Source organism: Chanodichthys erythropterus, chromosome 19, assembly GCF_024489055.1.
Source record: "Chanodichthys erythropterus isolate Z2021 chromosome 19, ASM2448905v1, whole genome shotgun sequence".
Classification (NCBI taxonomy): Eukaryota; Metazoa; Chordata; class Actinopteri; order Cypriniformes; family Xenocyprididae; genus Chanodichthys; species Chanodichthys erythropterus.
In genome coordinates, this window is record NC_090239.1 from 29,996,472 (window position 1) to 30,017,636 (window position 21,165).

Below are 21,165 nucleotides of genomic sequence, written 5' to 3' on the forward strand. Positions count from 1 at the left end.
TAACCCTCTGGGAAAGAATTTGGGGTGCCAGTGACAAGCACAACACAGACCCCTCACAACAGCCAGCCGAATGCCACAGAGCTTAAAGAGAACAAATATTGTCAGAAGGGATGGCTGGAGGTGGAGGGGAGGGTGGCGGATTAAAAGACAGTCCAGATCCATAAATGAGGGCTTCCCATGAAGACAGTTATGTCACAATAACAGCTCCACAAGCTCATGAGTGACAGGACTGAATGACTGAAACTCTGCTCTTAAGTGTCTTCTATTGGGTTGCATCCAAAGCAGATTTTCCATCAGTATTTTCATTTTGTTGTGAACAGAAACAAGCATGCTGGATGGAATGAGGCTGAAAAATGTTGAATGTCTGCTGATGAAGATTCATGGGTGTTATGGAGTCTGCTCACCTGCGATGGAGTGACTCTGAGAACTTCAAGCTGGCGTAAATAAACTCCTTTACTTGAGAGTAAATTTGAGGCACTGACTGGGACATGGGCAGCTTCTTTGGAAATTGTTGCTGTTTAATGAAGATACATACATATCTGGTCAACATGAAATGACATATTTCCAAGAATTTATGAATCGTGAATCATCATTTTTGGTAAACAAGACACTATGACATGCACTAATTACTTCAATTAATTGGTCAAAATGGCGTTTTTGAGTGTTTGACAAACCTTTTCTATTTCTGCATCATGGAAGGGGAAACGACTGACCACAGCCTTATACTCCTCTTCATTCTCCACTGGAATGGGGCTGTAGTTGTCCTGCTCAAAAATATCCCTGTTTCAGCAGAGGAAACACAGATGTCATTGTATAATACAGAATATAACCATATAAATTCACTAACATGCAGTTGTAGTTCAGTTCAGCTCACCTGAACACCAGGGCCCATTTCTTGAGCAATGTTTCATTGTACTGATCGCGAACCTCAAACAAAAGGTCAAAAAGTCTGTTCACAGGGAAGCCATAACCCTACAAAACCAAAACAATCAAAGTGAGTAAGCAGCCCAAATCTATAAAATGTACAGAATACATAGAAAGATTAATATTAAAGGTTAATATAAATATCAATATAATGAAATGTAATTGGAAATCAACATGGATATGCTTTAACCAAAACATGAATGGAGAATACCTGTAAAGTGTCTGCAAATATAACTATCAGGTTCTTCAGTTCTAGGACCAGGTCGGGATCATTGCAGTAGGACTATTGGGTTAAACAAAATAAGAAGAAGAAGAATAAGAATGACGATAAGAATGGTGCAACTTTACATTAACATTCTTAACAAATGTGCTATGGGTGAATCTCTCAAAGAAATAATATCTTACCCCAAAAATAAAATAAATAAAAAAGAAATTAAAATTGAAGTCAATTTTACCATAATGCACAAAATAAAATCATTCTCATTACAATACAAAAATGCCCAGATATAATATTTTTCCCTAATAAAACTATAATAAATAAATAAAGTGCAAATACAACCATGATTATTTCAGTATGATTTTTTTTTTTCAAATAATTATTACTTTTATTCAGCAAGGATGCATTAAAAAGATCAAAAGTGAAATTGAAGACATCTATAATGTTGCAAAAGATTTTTAAAATAAATGTTGTTCTTTTGAACTTACTATTCATCAAAGTAACCTAAAAATGTATCACGGTTTTTACAAAAATATTAAGCAACACGATTGTTACAACACTGATAATAATATTAGAATGATTTCTGAAGGATCATGTGACACTGAAGACTGGAGTAATGATGCTGAAAATTCAGCTTTGCATCACAGGAATAATCTTAACATTCTTAAAAAAAATAAGCTTCATTTTAAATTTAAGCTTAAATTTATTTCGTTCTTTGATTCAATCCACCCCTACAACTGCACAATATAAACCTGTGTTATCCACTGATTCACAATATTCTCTGAACCACATTTCTGTGAACCAGATTAGTTTAGGTTCAGAATTTCCCTTTAAATGGGTAACTCACAGCCAGTCACTTATTGATCAAATACACTTGTGTCTTAATGAGTTTTTAGGTTACATTAGCATCTAAATGAGGCCGTCCAGCCCTCCCCCCACTGCTGATGGAGGCCTGTCCAAGAGGTTAAATAGGAGAGAGCAGTGCTTGACCCAGGCAGGGGAGTGATGACTGACAGGGTTAGTGAATGTCTGAGCACACAGGCCTGCCCACCCACTGCTGTATGAAACCACACGGCACCGGGCGGCACCATTCCCCAAAACAGCAGCACAGATGATCTGGACAAATCCTTGAGGATCTGTGAATAATGCTTTCGGATTTTTCCAAGTGTTCATTATCACTAAAAAACAATTCAAGCTAGAATTGCAACAGAAACGTGTTGCTGCCAACCTAACGGAGTTCTTCTCAGTCTATGGAAGCTTGATTCAACTATAAAATAAAAAATAATAAACATGTTAATTGAGAGATTATATCTCACTATAGACTTTTTTCTCTCAACATATAACTGCAAGTTTATATGTTGCATTTACAAGTTGCATCTCGCAATTGTGACTTTTTCCTCAGTATTATGTTTACATCTCGGAATTTGATTTTTTATTTTGGAATTTTCTGTTTACATATCGCAAATCTGATGTTTTTCCCTCAGAATGCTGAGTTTACATCTCACAATTTTGACTTCTTGTCTTGGAATTCCGAATTTATATATCACAATTTTGTCTTTTTCCCCCTCAGAATTCTGAGTTTACGTCTTGCAATTTTGACTTATTCCCCCCTCAGAATTCTTAGTTTAGCTCTAGCATTTTTTCCCTCAGAATGTTGTTTACATCTCACAATTTTGACTTTTTGTCTTGGAATTCCATAGACTGGGTAAACCCAGCCTGATCTGCCAGAGATTTGATTTCGCCGGCAACTCAGTCTGGAAACCCGTACATTCATTTCTACTGATTCTGTTACACTTTTGCGGGAACCAATCACAGACTGGCTTATCCACCTTGCTCGCTATTGGTGGGTATAACACGATGACAATAGAGAAGCGACGGCAAGCACGACCGTCAGTCCAATTCCTTTTAACCTCTCAACGATGCTGAATGACTTCTTTAGTTTAGCAAACAAATCGCTCGAGTGGGTGTAAATACCACTCACTTTCATGTTTTTTTTTTTTTGCACAATCTGCAAAAATCGCTCGATGCCATTGCTGCTTCTGCAAACTGCTGATCAATGCTACAAACCAATACAAACTAAACCTGTCTGGAGTTTTCGCGCCACTCTTCAAAGTACGTCACCCGGATCGTTGCTCTGATTGGTTGAAGGACTATCCAATTGCGTGAATAATGCTCGTTGATCACGCCTCTTGTGCGGTAGAAAATACATACAGACTCCCCAATGTTCAATTTTAAATTGAGCTTGGTCTGGTGATAGCCAGACAAGGAATTCCGAATTTATATCTTGTAATTCTTACTTTTTTCCATCAGAATGTTTACATCTCACAATTTTGACTTTTTGTCTTGGAATTCAGAGTTTATATCTCCTAATTCTGACTTTTTTCCCCCTCAGAATTCTTAGTTTAGCGCTCACATTTTTTCCCTCAGAATGTTGTTTACATCTCACAATTTTGACTTTTTGTCTTGGAATTCCGAGTTTATATCTTGTAATTCTGACTTTTTTCCCCCTCAGAATTCTTAGTTTACTTCTCGCAATTTTGTCTTTTCCCCCCTCAGAATTCTTAGTTTAGCGCTCAAATTTTTTTCCCTCAGAATGTTGTTTACATCTCACAATTTTGACTTTTTGTCTTGGAATTCTGAGTTTATATCTCGTAATTCTTACTTTTTTCCCCTCAGAATTCTTAATTTAGCTCTTGCGTTTTTCCCCCCTCAGAATGTTGTTTACATCTCACAATTTTGACTTTTTGTCTTGGAATTCCGAATTTATATCTTGTAATTTTGACTTTTTCCCCCCTCAGAATTCTGAGTTCGTCTTGCACTTTTGTCTTTTTCCCCCTCAGAATTCTTAGTTTACTTCTCACAATTTTGTCTTTTTTCCCCTCAGAATTCTTAGTTTACTTCTCACAATTTTGTCTTTTTTCCCCTCAGAATTCTTAGTTTACTTCTCGCAATTTTGTCTTTTCCCCCCTCAGAATTCTTAGTTTAGCGCTCAAATTTTTTTCCCTCAGAATGTTGTTTACATCTCACAATTTTGACTTTTTGTCTTGGAATTCTGAGTTTATATCTCGTAATTCTTACTTTTTTCCCCTCAGAATTCTTAATTTAGCTCTTGCGTTTTTCCCCCCTCAGAATGTTGTTTACATCTCACAATTTTGACTTTTTGTCTTGGAATTCCGAATTTATATCTTGTAATTTTGACTTTTTTCCCCCTCAGAATTCTGAGTTCGTCTTGCACTTTTGTCTTTTTCCCCCTCAGAATTCTTAGTTTACTTCTCACAATTTTGTCTTTTTTCCCCTCAGAATTCTTAGTTTACTTCTCGCAATTTTGTCTTTTTTCCCCTCAGAATGCTGAGTTTACATCTCACAATTTTGATTTTTTGTCTTGGAATTATGAGTTTATATCTCTCAATTCTGACTTTTTTTTCTGAGTTTATTTTGCAATTTTATCTTTTTGTTTGTCATAAAATAAATAAAAATAAAGGCAATTTCAGTTCTGAATTTTTTCTTGTAATTGCGAGTTTATATCTTGTGGTGGAAAAAAGGTTCCATACAATCAATTACTGATGAGTGTCTGAGTAGTTGATTCACAGATGCGAGTTTGTCCTAACGATACGAGATAAACCATAAGGCTGGCATCGTCAGCATTCGCAAAGACCTCCAGAGCTTTTAACCATGAGCCAGACGAGTCTCTTCCAAGTTGGTGGGGTTTGATAGTGAGGGTGGTTGTACAGGAGCTGCAGGTTTGATTTACAGCCCCTTGCACTAGTGTGATTCTCTTGTTAAACATTTAGATAGGGCGCAGTGGCCTGCCTCTCAGACGCAGGGAGTGAGTGCGTAAATCACACGGTTAAATAAGCACTGGTCAAGCTGCAACACACGCCGTCACTCCACACTTCAGGACATGATGTACTTCATTGACAAAGCATGTGAACGTGAACACAAACACACACACACGTCATGACATACAAATTTTTTTACATAAAACCACATTTTATAAACTAACAAATTTTGTTGTCATATTTAAAAACAAACAAGAAAATGCTTCTATGAGTGAATAAATGCAGCCTGACCAGTGAGTTACACACCCAAAGTTCCCACACTTTTGACTCTTCAACATTTTTAATTAATTATGACTCTTTTTACATAGATTTTTATAGAGATTTCTAGGGTTTTAATTTTGCATATCAAGAATCAATTCTTGGAATTAACCGATTTAAATGTCTGTACAATCGTCTCCAAAAACTATCTATTTTTTTCTTTCAGGCAGCTCAGGAGCTAAGAGGGCTTTAGTCGTGTCTTTCAGTGAAGTTTATTTTCAAAACAAGGCATTTGGAATGATAATTGGAAGCATTTCCTGGTGAGCCCTTTCAGTGGCCATCCATTCAATCTGATCTAATGGAGAGGTCAGTTGGGCCTAATGAGGACAGATTGCAACAATAACAGCAGATTAACTGTGAATATTCTAAACTGCTGGGGCTGAGAGTGTGTTTGGAGGGCCAGTCAGTTGTAAATCAGTGAGGGATTATGCAAATACCCTGCGGCTGGAGCTCACAGCCTGAGTCCTGCGGCCCGAACAAAGGGGTCAAGCTTGCTCTCTCCCACTGCTAGCTAACTTTCAATCACAAAAAAAAAGAGACTCGGGCCAGAACACAGCAGAAAGAGAGAGAGAGTTGGGGGGATGTCAGATCCTTGCATGAGACTCCTTAGTGCATCCCCCGCATACTCAGACTCAGTCGAGAGTAGAGTTGTCAAAAGCACCGGTACTTCGGCACCAAGTTGATACTTACAGGGATAGTTTAGCCAAAAATGAAAATTCTGTTATCATTTACTCCCCCTTATGTCATACCAAATCCAGAAGAATTCTGTTCATCTTCGGAACACAAATAAAGAATCTGAGAGATTTCTCTCCCTCCATTAAAAGTCTGTCCACCCAAAACTCAGATGATTCAAAACATTCATAAAGAGATTCTTAAGATAACTGCGTTCACACCATGTCATAATTACCATAATTTCAACATGTGACATTCTACTAGGAGCTGTTCATGTCCTCGGACTCGTAATTATGCATGTCCATTAGAGCTGCACGATTATTCGTAAAAAGATTGCGATCTTGATTCAAGCACCCACGTGATCGTATTTTATTAATGACAACGATTCGCCCTTGTCTATTAAACCTTTTACAAATTCACACAGGAACATTCAAATCTGTGTTCGTGCTGCAATGCTGAGCCAGAGAGAGCAGTCTTGAACCACACAGTAATTATTTTTGTGTTACAAATATTCAAATTATCACAGAAGTACTGAGATAAAAGTTTAAAGTTAGGATATAAACACTGATGCCCATGATAGCAATCAAAATGGTGCAAACCACCTTTTGAAACTAACACTAGGTGGCGATAAGTGACTGTTAAAAAATGTAGTTCTCATTGAATCATGCATTCAAACTATATGATCAAAAACACTGAGTATTTATTAATGAGTCATTGACTTCATTCAAAATTTTCAAGCAATTAGAGTCCAGCAATTAATATTTTGTATATTCAGAATTGTGGGAGAATCATGATCTCTACTTGATTCTCATTTTATCTACAATCGTCCAGATCTAGTGTACATGGCAATATTATTAATATTAAAATATTAAAATATTAAATGAATTCGTAAAGGTCAAGTGGTACAGCATCACGTGGTATAAGTCGGACAGAAAATTCAGAGTTCACAAGTTGTAATTACGAGTTCTATAGGGCTGTCAAACGATTAATCACGATTAATCGCATACAAAATAAAAGTTTGAGTTTGCCTGATATATGTGGGTGTACTGTGTGTAATTATTATGTATATATAAATACAAACACATCCATGTATATATTTGAGAAATATTTACAAGTATATGTATTTATTTATATTTTTATATAATTTATATTATATATAAATACATTTTTTTGTACATAAATAACATATTTCTCTTAAATATATACATTAATTTGTGTGTATTTATATGTACATATTAATTACACACATTACTCACACATATATTATACAAACTCAAACTTTTATTTTGTATTCGATTAATTGCGATTAATCGTTTGACAGCCCTAGAGTTCTACAAGGACATGAACACTTTTTACAAGTCGTAATCACATAATGAAGATATCTGTAATGAACTCTGAGATTTCTGTACCTCCATTGACAGTCTACGCACTACCACTTTGATGCTTCAAAAAGTTCATATAGAGTTGAATGGTTTAGCCCAATTTTTCTGAAGAGATTCATCAACTCACACATCAGTTGTAGTTAACAGAAGCTCAAGCATGTTTGCTTGATGTGCGAGAACCAACGAGGTTCATTTTCGTGTGTTATGCAGCAGGTTTGAGCTTCCACAAGATTTGTTCTTGCACATCAAGCAGGTTCAGTTGAGCTTCTGTTTATGTTCACTAATCAATGTTTATATGTAAATAAAAGCCTAAATTCAATCTATTCATCATATAAAGCAATCATGTTTTTTCAGAAAATTTGGATTAAACCGCTCAATTCATATGGATTAGTTTTACAATCTCTTTATGAACTTTATGAAGCATCAAAGTGGTAGTTGTGTGGAATGTCAATGGAGGGACAGAAATCTCACAGATTTAATTTGAAATATCTTAATTTGTGTTGAGTCTTATGGGTTTGGAATGACATGAGGGTGAGTAAATGATTAACTATCCCTTTAAGTCTTGCAGTGTAAGTGCAGTAGACCTGCCATGTGTTCTGTTACCTCTAATGTGTTTCTTAGTTGTTGTTTTTTAATTCGTTAACTTTTCATTTGATCTTTTAAATGCAATGTCTTAGTTGAACAATATTTGAAGACTACAATAATGTATGATTTACTTATAATACTTAATTATAAGCATTAATAATTTCCTAATTTCATTTATAAAATATTTTTATTTTCAAATAGATAAAAATAAAATAAAAAAGTTGCAATAGTTTTCGCTATGATACAAAAATTACAAAAATTTTAATGGTATTGCTACCAACTACTGCAATATTGACATTGTGACAACAGTCAAGATGAGTGTGTGTGTGGGTGTGCGGGACTCACAGAGTGAGTGCGGAGCACTGCGATGATTTTGGACAGAGCCATGTTCCACAGCTCATCTGTGAAGGCTCTGGTCACCAGACCTTGTGTGGCGTGTAATATGTGATCTTCCACCACAAAGAACCTGCAAAGCATGATGGGAGTTGGCATTACATGATGTAAATCAACTTTATAGATAAGAAAATGTACTCACTGCCCTGCACATAAATAACTTCACAAATAAATCCAGATTTAACTTACCCAACAATCTGATTAAAGTACTTTCTGTAGCCCTCCACTGTTTCATGCTGGAGTGAAAACGTACAATTAAAGCATTTAAAAACAAATTAAATCAATGGGATTGTTTAAAGAGCAAAGAATACTAACCATGTTAGATTGAGGCTGCAGAACCAGTCTTGCTTGTTTTTTTCTTTGCTTCCTATAGTAATTTTCAAATGTCTCTCTGTCTCCCTAAAAAAAAAAAGAAGAAAGAATATGGCATTAAAATGGGTTTAAATAACAAATTAATATTCATTTAAATCAATTTATACAAGAGCATTCAACTTTGACTTGCACAGCATGAAATTGTGCATTTTACCCCAGAGCAAATCGTATCCGGAATTTATCGAATGAGTTTCTGAGAACTGAACTAAATCTTGTGTTGAAACCAACCCAGGGTCATAGTACAATTCTGCAAAACCGGAAATACGCTGCTTTAAGTACATTTTATGGTTGACAAAAGTACCGACTTCAGTACACAGTCAATACTGAAACGTAAAAAATGTGACGATAACAGCATTTCCCCCTAGCGCTTTGAGCGCTGTTGAGCGGATTCTTAAACACCTCTGATTGGCAATTGTGTTCACACGCTCAACAGATATGTCTGTGATTGGCTACAATGATCAACACTTCAAAAACATGTTGTAAATAGACATCAATGACGCTCTTCACCAAACACAGATACACACGAGAGCGTTTGAAAACAGGCGTCTATCAGGCGTTTTATAAGATTTTAAATTTCAGAACTGACTTTGTATCGAAGTTGGTACTTTGACAACCCTTTTTGCTGCTCTTTTCAGGTTACATGTCAACAAGACTAGCTTTTTTTCTCCATTGCAGATCCAGGTTTATTAAACAGCCCAGGATGATGAAAAAATGTGCCTGAGGGTATATTTTTGCAAAAATTATATAGTTTTACTTGTAGTATGTTTCACGGAACTTTCAAAGTGAAATGTCCATTGACTGGCAATAAATAGCATGTTCAATTTTCTCAGAAACAGTTAAAATGTGACTGTGGTAACGTATTATATTACATTAGTTGTTGTATACATCATGGTACTTTTTAAAATGAAATGTCCAGTGAGTGGCGCTAAAAAATTAATGCTGTAAAGCATTTTAAATTAACATACCCCTACACTAAATCCTACCCTAAACCTAACCAATAGTGTTAGCAAAAGCAAAAATGAGGGGAAAAAAAACAAATAAAAAAACACTTTTGCTGATCCAATCATACCACTTTAAAAGGTGCCATCGAACGTTTTTTTTACAAGATGTAATATAAGTCTAAGGTGTCCCCTCAATATGTCTGTGAAGTTTCAGCTCAAAATACCCCATAGATTTTTTTTAAATTAATTTTTTAACTGCCTATTTTGGGGCATAATTAGAAATGTGCCGATTCAGGCTGAGGCCCCTTTAATTGTTTGCGCTCTCCGCCTCCTCTCGAGCTCTCGACTCTATCATTGCATAAACAAAGTTTACACAGCTAATATAACCCTCAAAATGGATCTTTACAAAGTGTTCGTCATGCGTGCTGCATGCATGCGTTGAATAATGTATTGTATTTATTTGGATGTTTACATTTGATTCTGAATGAATTTGAGGCTGTGATCCGTGGCTAAAGGCTAATTCTACACTGTTTGAGAGATTTATAAAGAATGAAGTTGTGTTTAAAAATGAAAATAACGACAGCTCTTGTCTCTGTGAATACAGTAAGAAACAACTGTAACTTTAACCACATTTAACAGTACATTAGCAACATGCTAATGAAACATTTAGAGAGACAGTTTACAAATATCACTAAAATTATCATGTTATCATGGATCATGTCAGTTATTATCGCTCCATCTGCCATTTTTCGCTATTGTCCTTGCTTGCTTACCTAGTCTGATGATTCAGCTGTGCACAGATCCAGACATTAATACTGGCTGCCCTTGTCTAATGCCTGGAACATGAGCTGGCATATGCAAATATTGGGGACGTACATATTAATGATCCCGACTGTCACGTAACATTCAGTGTTATGTTGAGATTCTTTTAAACAAATGAGATTTATATAAGAAAGAGGAAACAATGGTGTTTGAGACTCACCGTATGTCATTTCCATGTACTGAACTCTTGTTATTCAACTATGCCAAGATAAATTCAATTTTTATTTCTAGGGCACCTTTAACTTGCTTATACAAGGCTGTGAGCTCTTTTATTGAGTGTTGTGAGTGCAATGCTGTACCAGGTGAGCTAAGGGGCAAGTTTACTACAGAAAAGTCATACTGTACATATGGAGTTCATTATGTGATGCAAATCTCAAAATGTATTAGTATACAAATCATGCACTATGGTAAAGAGTTTTGAGGTCAAATATAGTATTGCGCAAGGAACTGCACTGAAATAAGTCTTCATTCATTGATTATTTGCTGTAATCATAATTTGTGTGAAAAGGAATAGCTGTTGCCATTTTGCTGCCTCTAGTGGTCATTTTATCTGAAAACTGCCTTGAATTGTATGCATAGTTAAAGATTAAGTTTACTCAAAAATGAAAATTAATTAATTAATTACTCACCATCATGTCCTTCCACATCTTCAGAACACAAATTAAGATATTTTTGATGAAATCCGAGGGGTATATGTCTCGTCAATAGACAGCAGTTTAACCACCATTTTATAAGACGAATTCATATGATGCCGACGCAGGAGCCGGCCAATAATGAGTCGCCGTTCTGACATAGAACCTGGAAGCGCTGAATGTTAACAGTGTATGAGAATGACACAGAAGAGAAGATATTGTTGAATAAAGTCGTTATTTTGTTTTGTTTTTGCGCACAAAAAGTATTCTCATCGCTTCATAAAATTAAGATGGAACCACTGCAGTCACGTCAACTTTTTAGTACCTTTCTGGACCTTGAAAGTGGTGGTTAAATTGCTGTCTATGGAGGAGTCATGATATACCTATATATAATGTGTTCTGAAGATGAACGAAGGTCTTTCGTGTGTGCAACGACATGAGTAATTAATGACAGAATTTTCATTTTTGGATGAACTAACCCAAGTTATTGTGGTTATTCAGGAATGTAGGCAGAGTCTACATAGAAATATATATCCATTAAGCATGGGTTGGTTTAAACATACAATCTCTCTGAACGTTAAGTACCTGCGCCCCTCTCTCTCTCTCTGTGTGGCTGGAGAATGGCCCTCGGCCCCTGCCAGCACCTGTGAGCTCTCGGGTAGCACAGCGGTCAAAAGCGCTCGTGTTCTCATTAACTGAACCATTGAGGGGAAAGCGCTTGACTCATCCTACGCCCAGTGAATGCACTGCAGTTTGTGCACAATCTGAATGCCGAAGCGAAGAACTTTTTCACTGCTTTGTTTTTACGGCGAAAAGGGGGTTACTGCTCGGTCAATCCCATTAGATGCTGCAGTCTGACCCCTTTTGTTGGCGTGGTGATGGACTCTGGATTAGTTCTGACCAGATGAGCGATGGCACCAAGCGCTAACAAACTCGATCTCACCTCTCTATAGTTTGCGTTTGGTTTAAGGCAAAAATAATATTGATGGCACGACTGTCCAAACTCTGGAAATCCCTTTGCTTATTTAAGCCTTTAATGTTTGAGGAGCCACTTGGGAGAAAGCGTTTCAGTGAAATCTCAGAGGCTGGGCGCCTATTAGAAACAGATCAACAGGAATGTCTCTCAATAAAACACATATTCTGTTGTAATGCAGAACCCAAACAGGATTTCATAACATGTTATGAGTTAGGCTGTTGTTACATTGGTTGATCACTGTGTGCACAGCATGTCTGTTGTGAAGAAGACACTGGGAATTACCAAAACAGTGTAGATGTGAAGACATCGGTAGACTGGTGAAAAATCCACCAGATCCTGCGCCGTCAAGACCTTAAAAAGAAAACAAACAAGGTTCAAGTAACATTTCTTGACCGGGGTGCTTTTCCCGAAAGCATTTTTAGTCGCAAGTTCCGTCTTTATCAGCATAGTATAAAGGTCCCATGACATGCTACTTTTTGGATGCTTTTATATAGGCCTAAGTGGTCCCTAGTACTGTATCTGAAGTCTCTTTCCCGAAATTCAGCCTTGGTGAAGAATTTCAGCCACTACAACCCAGTCCCACAATGAGCTTTCCTCAGGACGTGCCGTTTCTGTGTCTGTAGCTTTAAATGCTGATGAGGAGGAGAGAGGAGGGGCAAGGTGGAGGGTGGGTGTGGCCTTAACCAGCTTGCGGCTACGGTACCATGCGCTAATGTTGACAGTGGATGTATCGCAATGGCTCGTAGACACGCAGTCATTCTAGCTTTTCAGTTTAACCTAGCAGTGCTTCCCACAGGTTTGAAATATACTTGCGGTGGTAGCCGGGTGAAAAATCCTCCTATTACCCACAGCACAAAAATGGTCTACTACATGTGACAAACAAATAATAATTTTTAACAGTATTTTTTTTTAAATACATGGTATACTATTACATTTAATTACATACTAATATTATGCATTGTAAATTATGCAAAATTACAGCATTTAAATGGTTATCCTTTTCTTATGTTCTCCTTGCTGTCATATAGTGTCTCTCTCAGTGAATGGGACACAGATTTTTACTAGTAAACTTTAAATAATGAATAATATATGTGCCAAATAATGTTCTTAGTCTTTTCTTCCTGTGGGGGAGACTACAATAATTTACTATGAATTAAATGGAAATCAAATTAAATACAATTTATTGTGTAGCCAAAATACCAATAATGCCCAAAAGAAAAAGAAAAAAGATAGCGTGACCTCTTAGCGTGTGACTTTTAATTATAAACAAGCCCGAAATACACTGGGACTCTTATTTTGAAATGTCTGTACTATTGCAGGCTGATCCTTCAGATTCTTACAATCGTCTAAAATATTTTATATAAAAGGTTATAAAGTAGACGTTGTAATAATTCATCAACTTGAGTTCGTTAGCAATCGCTTGGCATAAATCTGTGTTTTTCATTGATTGAGAATCACTTTGAAGCAGTCCGAAGCGCTATTGCGCGAACTCGTAGAACGCGCAACATCGCCGCCTTGTAACTTTGCAACATGCAGCGGCCATGGGAATATCAGCGGGAGTAAACAGTTGTGACGCACACATAACAAGCAGGTACGAAACGACAAGTTAAGCGATCGCGAATGGTTTTATTATCTTGGGCGGATATATAAAAGTATCAGAGGATAAAAACAATATAAGCATAAATGTGTCTCCAAATATACTTGGGCGGCGGTTAATATATCTGGGCGGCCCACCTAAGTAAAGTCTATGTGTGGGAAGCACTGCCTAGAATCTGATCTGGATGAAGAAGTTGCAACTCAGCGGCTACAGCAGGACGTCTCCGAATGGTTCGTTTAAAACATTGTGTCTGGATACGGTACTTTAGTTGGTTTATGTATGCTGTTACACTTATTATCATGTAGCTAATGCTAGCCTACATTGTTGGCTTTTCAATTTGCTCTGATTTGCTATCATATATATATATATATATATATATATATATATTTATTTATTTATTTATTTATATATAATCAGCTATAGACACTAACCAGTGCCACTAAATTTTCAGACCTCTGCCATTATTACAAATACCTTTTCGGATAGGTGCCGTTGTGGAAAATGTGCTATCATGCCAACATCATTTATTTGTTTACATATTTTATATTTCATAAATCTTAAAAGTTTTTACAATCTTATTTGAATTACATCAAGCTCTGCAATCTGGAAATGTGAATATCGCACGCGCCAACAGCAGAACAGTTACCTGAACAACAAAGAAATGTACAACGCTCGCGTTACAGTGTGTGTATATTCACAAACACACTTGATGCTATCTACCTTTACATTAGCGACAGTAACTGGCCCACGTTGAGGAAACAGTCGTTGGTGAAATGTGTGGCACAGACATACAAAACTATGGGAAGTTGTATCAGCGCATTACCAGAGAAAATAAAATTAACCCACGGTTTCTTCATAGGCTCAGATGAAGGAACTAAAAGAATACTAAGGTTTTCATCTGTACATACAAACACTGAGCAACTGCCATGATTCGCTCATTTACAAGCCATGATGTCTCTTGAGGAAAAAAAAAAATACTGTGCTCGAATCTCACTGTAGTAGCTCATTTTCTCATGGGCGGGCAAAGCAGGGAAAGGGGAGGTAACCTTTCCCCTTATGATGACATATAGGGAAGATTCTAGATTGGGCCGTCTGAGCTTTTATTTTCTCAATTTACCCAGTGCTCGGTTTACACCCATCGCCTTTTCTAGTCACTGGGGGAACATATGCAAGCTAGGGGAACTCATAATAATGTTAAAAAACCTCATAAAGTGACATTTTCATGCCATGGGACCTTTAACGAGTCCAAAACCATAGTTCCAACAAACATTCGCAAACAGCAAAGCAAAGTTGTGTGGTTGGAACTAGGGCTGGGTGATAAACGATATCAAATCGAGATCATGATACAATTTATGTCAATAACGATGATAAGCTCTGGACATTTTTACTCAATATGGATTCATCTAACAGCAGAAATAAATACGACGATAACAGCCAGTCAGTGCATGTCACTAATAAATGATTTCTGCGTGTCTCTGTGTGAATGAACGGCGCGGTTTCGTCTGATACACAAAATTCACACAGCATCTGCGTCTCAATATATGAGGACATGAACACATTAACTTCATCTCCAGAGCTGCTTTGAGAGTCACTTCACAAGCTTTTCACAGTTTAATTTGAGAAAAATTACACACGGAAATTGAAACTAAAACTGAAAGATCTTCATGAAAAATAAAAGTTTGGTTTAACTTCAAGAAATTATGACAGAAATATAGTTTAATTGTAAACAAACAAGTTTAAAAGTTTACTAAAAGTCTAACAAATATGTGGAAAGCATTTCCTTCCCATTAATGGTGAATATTGTGATAATATTTTTGGCCATATCACCCAGCCCTAGTTGGAACGGCAGCTCTCAACATGTGACATGAATTTGGAAATAAAGCAAAATAGCTGAGAAAAAAATTAGAATTCTCTTCAGATGCCATGTCTGTAATTTACAGAATTCATTAAAATAAGTTTTTACACCACTATCTATGTGACATCATTAACCAACATGGCTGAACGAGAGGTTTGCAACAATACTGTTTTGAGAAACAGTCGTGACTAGCTAGTTGATTTCTTCAACGATGCATCGTACTATGGTAGTGAAGCAACGAGTTACGTCACTGTATGGGAAATAAACCCTAGAGCGGCTTTGCTGGCAATGGATACCACTAAACAATGATGATACGAGTACATTTTAAATAGACGATCAAACAACGTACACAAATTTAACAAAACATTCCTTGAATAGCAGGTCATGTTAAAGGCATAACAGTTTGTTTATGAAACAGATTGCAGTTTAATATTAATATACAGTACCGGTCAAAAGTTTGGAAACATTACTGTTTTGAATATTTTTGAAACATTCAAGCCTGCATTTATTTGATCAAAAATACAGAAACAAAACTGTAATATTGTGAAATAATATTACAATTTTTAATAATGGTTTTCTATTTTAATGTACTTTTAAATCTAATTTATTTCTGTGATGCAAAGCTGAATTTTCAGCATCATTACCCCAGTCTTCAGTGTCATGTGATCAGTCAGAAATCATTCTAATATGCTGATTTGATACTCAGTTATTATCAATGTTGGAAACAGTTGTGTTGCTTAATGTTTTTTTTTTTCCTGTGATACTTTTTTCAGGATTCACTGGTGAATAATAAGTTAAAAAGAACCGCATTTCATTCAAAATAGAATCTTTTCTAACAATATAAATCATTACTATCACTTTTTAACAAATCCTTGCTGAATAAAATTATTAATTTCTTTCAAAAAAAGAAAAAGTTTTGAATGGTAGTGTATATTGTTACAAAAGATTTCTATTTTAAATAAATGCTGTTCTTTTTAAACTATTTATTCATCAAAGAATCCTAAAAAAAAGTATCACAAGTTCTAAAAAAATATTAAGCAGCAGAATTGTTTCCAATATTGATAATAAATCAGCGTATTAAAATGATTTCTGAAGGATCATGTGACACTGAAGACTGGATTTAATGATGCTGAAGATTCAGCTTTGCATCACATAAATAAATTATATTTTAAAGGAACTTTGCTGCCGTACCATGTGTGCAGCAGGTGCAATGATATTACGCAGCGCCCGTGAGCCCCTGCTTGCACAGGGAACGTGCCTTGCAACCATGGAGACGTTTGTGAGAGACGCTGCGTAATATCATTGCGCCTGCTGCAGCCATGGAAGTTCCTTGATTATTACGCCTGAATGAGAGTATAGTTCCTAGCCATATCAGCCTAGAAAATCGCAACTTTTCATTTTCCGCCGGTCTTAGTACACAATGTAACTACAGAAGAGTCAAGTTTTAAATAGGAAAAATATCAAAACTCTTTGGTCATTTTTAAGCGCGAAGCTAACGGTCTAATCAGATTCAATGAACTATGCTAAGCTATGCTAAAAGTGGTACCGCCAGAACCGGAGATCGGCTGAATGGATTCGAAAACGGTAAAACTCAACTGTTTAACTCCAGGGGAGTTGGAAAATTAGCCTATTTTCAAAAAAAGTGGAGTGTTCCTTTAAAATAGAAAACCATTATTTTAAATTGTATTTTTTTTGATCAAATAAATGCAGCCTTGATGAGCTTAATGGTGCGTTCACACCAGACACGAATGAAGCGTTAAGCACGAGTGATTCACATGTTAAGCCAATGCAAAGACGCGAATAGACATCCTGCGGCGCGATTTGCGCAAATGAGGCGGCACGAATGAAGCGATTCGCGCAAATGATGTGGCGCGAATTGAGCATTTTAGCGTTTGACGCATTCAATGTTTCCTGAAAACTTTTCCTGAACTTTGGCAAAAATTCGCACCGCGTTAACCAATCAGGAGCTTGCTCTAGTAGTGACGTAGCGAGCTGAGGCAGAAATCCGAAACATGGAGGAAAAAAATCATCATCACTGTACATTCTCTGTACATTTTATATATCAAATATAACTTTTGGGAAACTGGATGCTGATGCCAGATATTAAACAGGGCCACGGTATAGTGCTTCAAAAAAAAAAAAAAACATAAAAAACAAACATTCATTTTGGACACATTGATGCTAATCTTCCTCAAAATGTGACTGTACGTCATACCTCCTCATCCATCTCCTCTTCATCCGCTGCCTCTGTGCTCAGGCCATTGTGATGGAGGGGTGTCCGGCCGTTCAGACCGTACAGAGGTTTGGCACAGCTCAGAGAGTCCTGCTTCTGCACTGCACTGTTAAACGTACGGTGCTGCTGAGCCTACGAGAACAAGGTGACGCAGAGAAGACCAACAATAACTTCAACAGCCTACAATGCCAGTCACGTCATATGTATTGTACTAACAAGTTTGCAACTTTAGATTTCTATTAGCTATGTGTGCTACAAATTTAGTACACGTTTCAAAACCTAGTAAGATCTCTACATAGATTTTTAGCATTTTAAAGCATAACGGTTTTGCTCAGGCTGTTCCAAAAGGTAGGCATGCTAAAGTCAAGCTCTACTGACATCAATTGAGTCTAATCTCCCATGCACTTTGCATGATATGTAGACACCTATGTACAGTAGTTATGTTCAATGCTTGAATTAATCTTTCTTTTAAGTCAGTAACCGGTTGAGAACCAGTTCGAAATGAACAAATCTAAAACAACAGACTCAAAAAGAACCAAACGATCTGGTTCTGTCGAAGTTTTCAGAAGATAACCTTCAACAGTTCGAACCGGGTCATTTGGTTCTTTGTTGGACATGACCAAAAAGTAAGACTTTCAGGTTAGATTTGTTCACTTTAAACTGTTTTTTTGGTTCAATGACCCATCTGGACGTTCATTGGATCATTCGGTGCCGTGCAAAAAGCGCGAGCGCTACTTTGGATGTGCATTTTGTGTCATCAACCTGGAACTAAAGTTTGATTTTGATATTGAACTGGTTTGACCGGCTACCGGCTTGAAAAAATGATTAATTCAAGTATCGAACATCATTAATGTACAGCATCCCAAACCAGTCACTATTCACCAGTAACGTAACATAACGTAACCCCACCTGTCTCATTGCAGTTTCACCAATCTTGTCCGAGTGTTTTCGGATACTCTCCAAGAAGTCTTTCAGGTCAGACATGGAGATCTCCTTAATCTCCTCTCGGAGTTTAGGGAGTGTCTCAGCCATAATTTGGCAGAACCTGTACTGGCTCACTCTGGGAATATAAATGTTTTCTAGCTGCTCCATAGTTTTCAATGCAGAGTAGTATCTGAAATGGAAAAGATTCATGTCACTCACTACTTTACTAGTTCCAAAAACCCCTTAAAAATCACTGGAATTTCTATATGATAAAAGCAATATGATTATCAATAAAGAGTAAGATGGAATCAATATTCTTTAAAAAGCAAAAATCTGAGTTACAGTAAGGCACTTTTTAGGGGTGTAACAATACATTAAAATAAATTGATGCATCAATATATTTTATATATATAAACGATATTATGTATTAATGCAAAAATATATATAATTTTAAGATGCTCCAATAAATTGACACGCTAATATCTGTTGACCATTCTTTGCATTTCACTGAGCTGTCATGAAATATCTGACAAGTATATGATGAAAACTTTTTGATTTTTGACATTTCTTTTTATAAATATGAAGACTTCAGCCTCTAAGTGCCATCTGAAATGTTCTATCTCAACACACAAACCATATCATCAGATGATTGATGATATCATGATCACTTTTTTTCCCCTTTTTTATTTTTCAATTTTATTTAAAAAAAACTAAAGTGTATTTTTTTTGTTGTTAATGTCTCAATTGGGATACAGGATTTGCAATTTTCATGTTATATTTTGGTTGCATTTGTGAGTTAATATAACTGGTCGTGTAAAACAGGCACTTATCTTTGTAAAATCGATCACAGGCCTGAATCTAATTAAATTGTAATGTTTTGAGGTATTGGTAAATATTGTATCACTGTCTAAGAGAATTAATGTCAGATCATATAAATAAAAACCAAGAAAAAGAATCTGTAAATGTTAAAAAAAATACTCACTTTTCCAATAGTACAGACACAAGATCTAAACAATACGTGTGTTGACATGACTTTAGTGAAAGAAAATGCTTACTAACCTTTTCTGTGTAAAATCATATTCAATTTTACACCTTTGTAGCCATAAAACCATAAAATGACTGTAAAAATGACGAGAACAACTTTACAGATAAAATAAGTTAACAGGAGAATTAATGTACACACTTTTATAAAATTACACATTTCACAAAAAAATTAGCCTCATTCACTTTCATCATAAGTGCCTCATTGCAACCTAAAATTTTGCTTTTTTTAGATTAAACAAAAGTATTTTGAGAGTTTTTTTCAGAGTTTTTATAGTTGCTACAGTCTGTTTATGGCTACTAAGCAATTTTGCTGCATTAATATAAAGTGTCTGGGTATCACAGGTGGGCATTTATCAGCATTGCACAACACTACCACACCAAACTCTGGGAAGAATAGACCAATAACTGAAGCTGTCACATCAATTTTTACTTGTATTATTTAAGCGCAGGTAAAATTTTCCTTCTAGGAGGTCTTTTTCCATCTATATCCACACCAAACAATTTTTATTCTCAGAATCTATGCAGCAATATAGGCTCAAAGATAACAATCTTGCACAATGTATAAATGTGTCTGTCCATATTCAAGGTATTAATACATTTATTAACTTGTACCACACTAGCCGGTGCCTCTGAATGCTCCCTGACCTCACCGCTCTGAAGTGCGCGTGCGTCCGTGTGGAAGGCCAAAGTGGCGCCCTTCCCAGCGAGTGTTACATGTGAACTGCGAAAGAATCCCTGCCTGATTAGACCATGTCCCAGCCTAGTCATTAGCGTGCAGTGGCGACACACAGATTAATGGAAAAACACATTGCACTAATTGCCTCAATTTGGAGGAGGCCTGTCATGGGCATGCCGGTACAGGGCAGTGCTGTGAAGAAGGGCACACACAAGGTCAATTGTCTTTGCGTTTGAATAGTTTATTTATTCATGATGTGTTATGACTGACTAAGTAGACATTAATGGACAAAGAAGGGTCATTATTTTCAAGTTCAACGTGACCTTACATTCATCCCTTCATTCCAGGAGAAAAGACTGAATACGTCTTCATGAAAGGGGTTTGAATGTGTTTTTAGCTGAATTATAATAGTTCAACTGATTTTTTTTCAGCAGAACACTGGCACTTTCCACACCCTCCTTTACTTTTTAAAGCATAGGCACACATATCATGTTTTTTTTAAATGAAAACTATTAAATATCTTAGATAAATTACTATTTTGCATAAAATTATAACTTTTTTTTATTAAGTTTAGTAAGTTAGTAAGTATTAAGTTTTTTATATACACAACAGGAAAAGTAGACAACTTTTAATGACGAAGAGTTCAAATGTCTGCTCAATTCATTGTAGAATTCATTTTTTAATTATTTTAATTACCAGTCACATACTATTTAATTGCTCTATTCAATTGTGACTGCAAGAAAGTGACATTATTTGGACCTTTTTTACAGCAAGCTATAAAAAGTCTCACTCCTTTTTTTCAAATTGTACACACTAATTGTAG

The 21,165-nt window shown here is 36.2% G+C and overlaps 1 protein-coding gene across 4 annotated transcripts in view; it reads right to left on the reverse strand.

Annotated features, from left to right (window-relative positions):
- Positions 1-21,165, reverse strand: part of exoc6 (exocyst complex component 6) — a 71,235-nt gene that overhangs the window by 31,955 nt on the left and 18,115 nt on the right. For all 4 annotated transcript variants that reach the window (XM_067368784.1, XM_067368785.1, XM_067368786.1 and 1 more), the window contains 10 exons: positions 18,608-18,812; positions 17,681-17,830; positions 12,296-12,364; positions 8,586-8,669; positions 8,460-8,506; positions 8,223-8,343; positions 1,136-1,207; positions 875-972; positions 675-780; positions 405-514 (listed from right to left, as the gene is read on the reverse strand). In XM_067368784.1, coding sequence (XP_067224885.1) covers positions 405-514; positions 675-780; positions 875-972; positions 1,136-1,207; positions 8,223-8,343; positions 8,460-8,506; positions 8,586-8,669; positions 12,296-12,364; positions 17,681-17,830; positions 18,608-18,812 — 1,062 coding nt within the window. The remainder of the gene's footprint in view (positions 1-404; positions 515-674; positions 781-874; positions 973-1,135; positions 1,208-8,222; positions 8,344-8,459; positions 8,507-8,585; positions 8,670-12,295; positions 12,365-17,680; positions 17,831-18,607; positions 18,813-21,165) is intronic.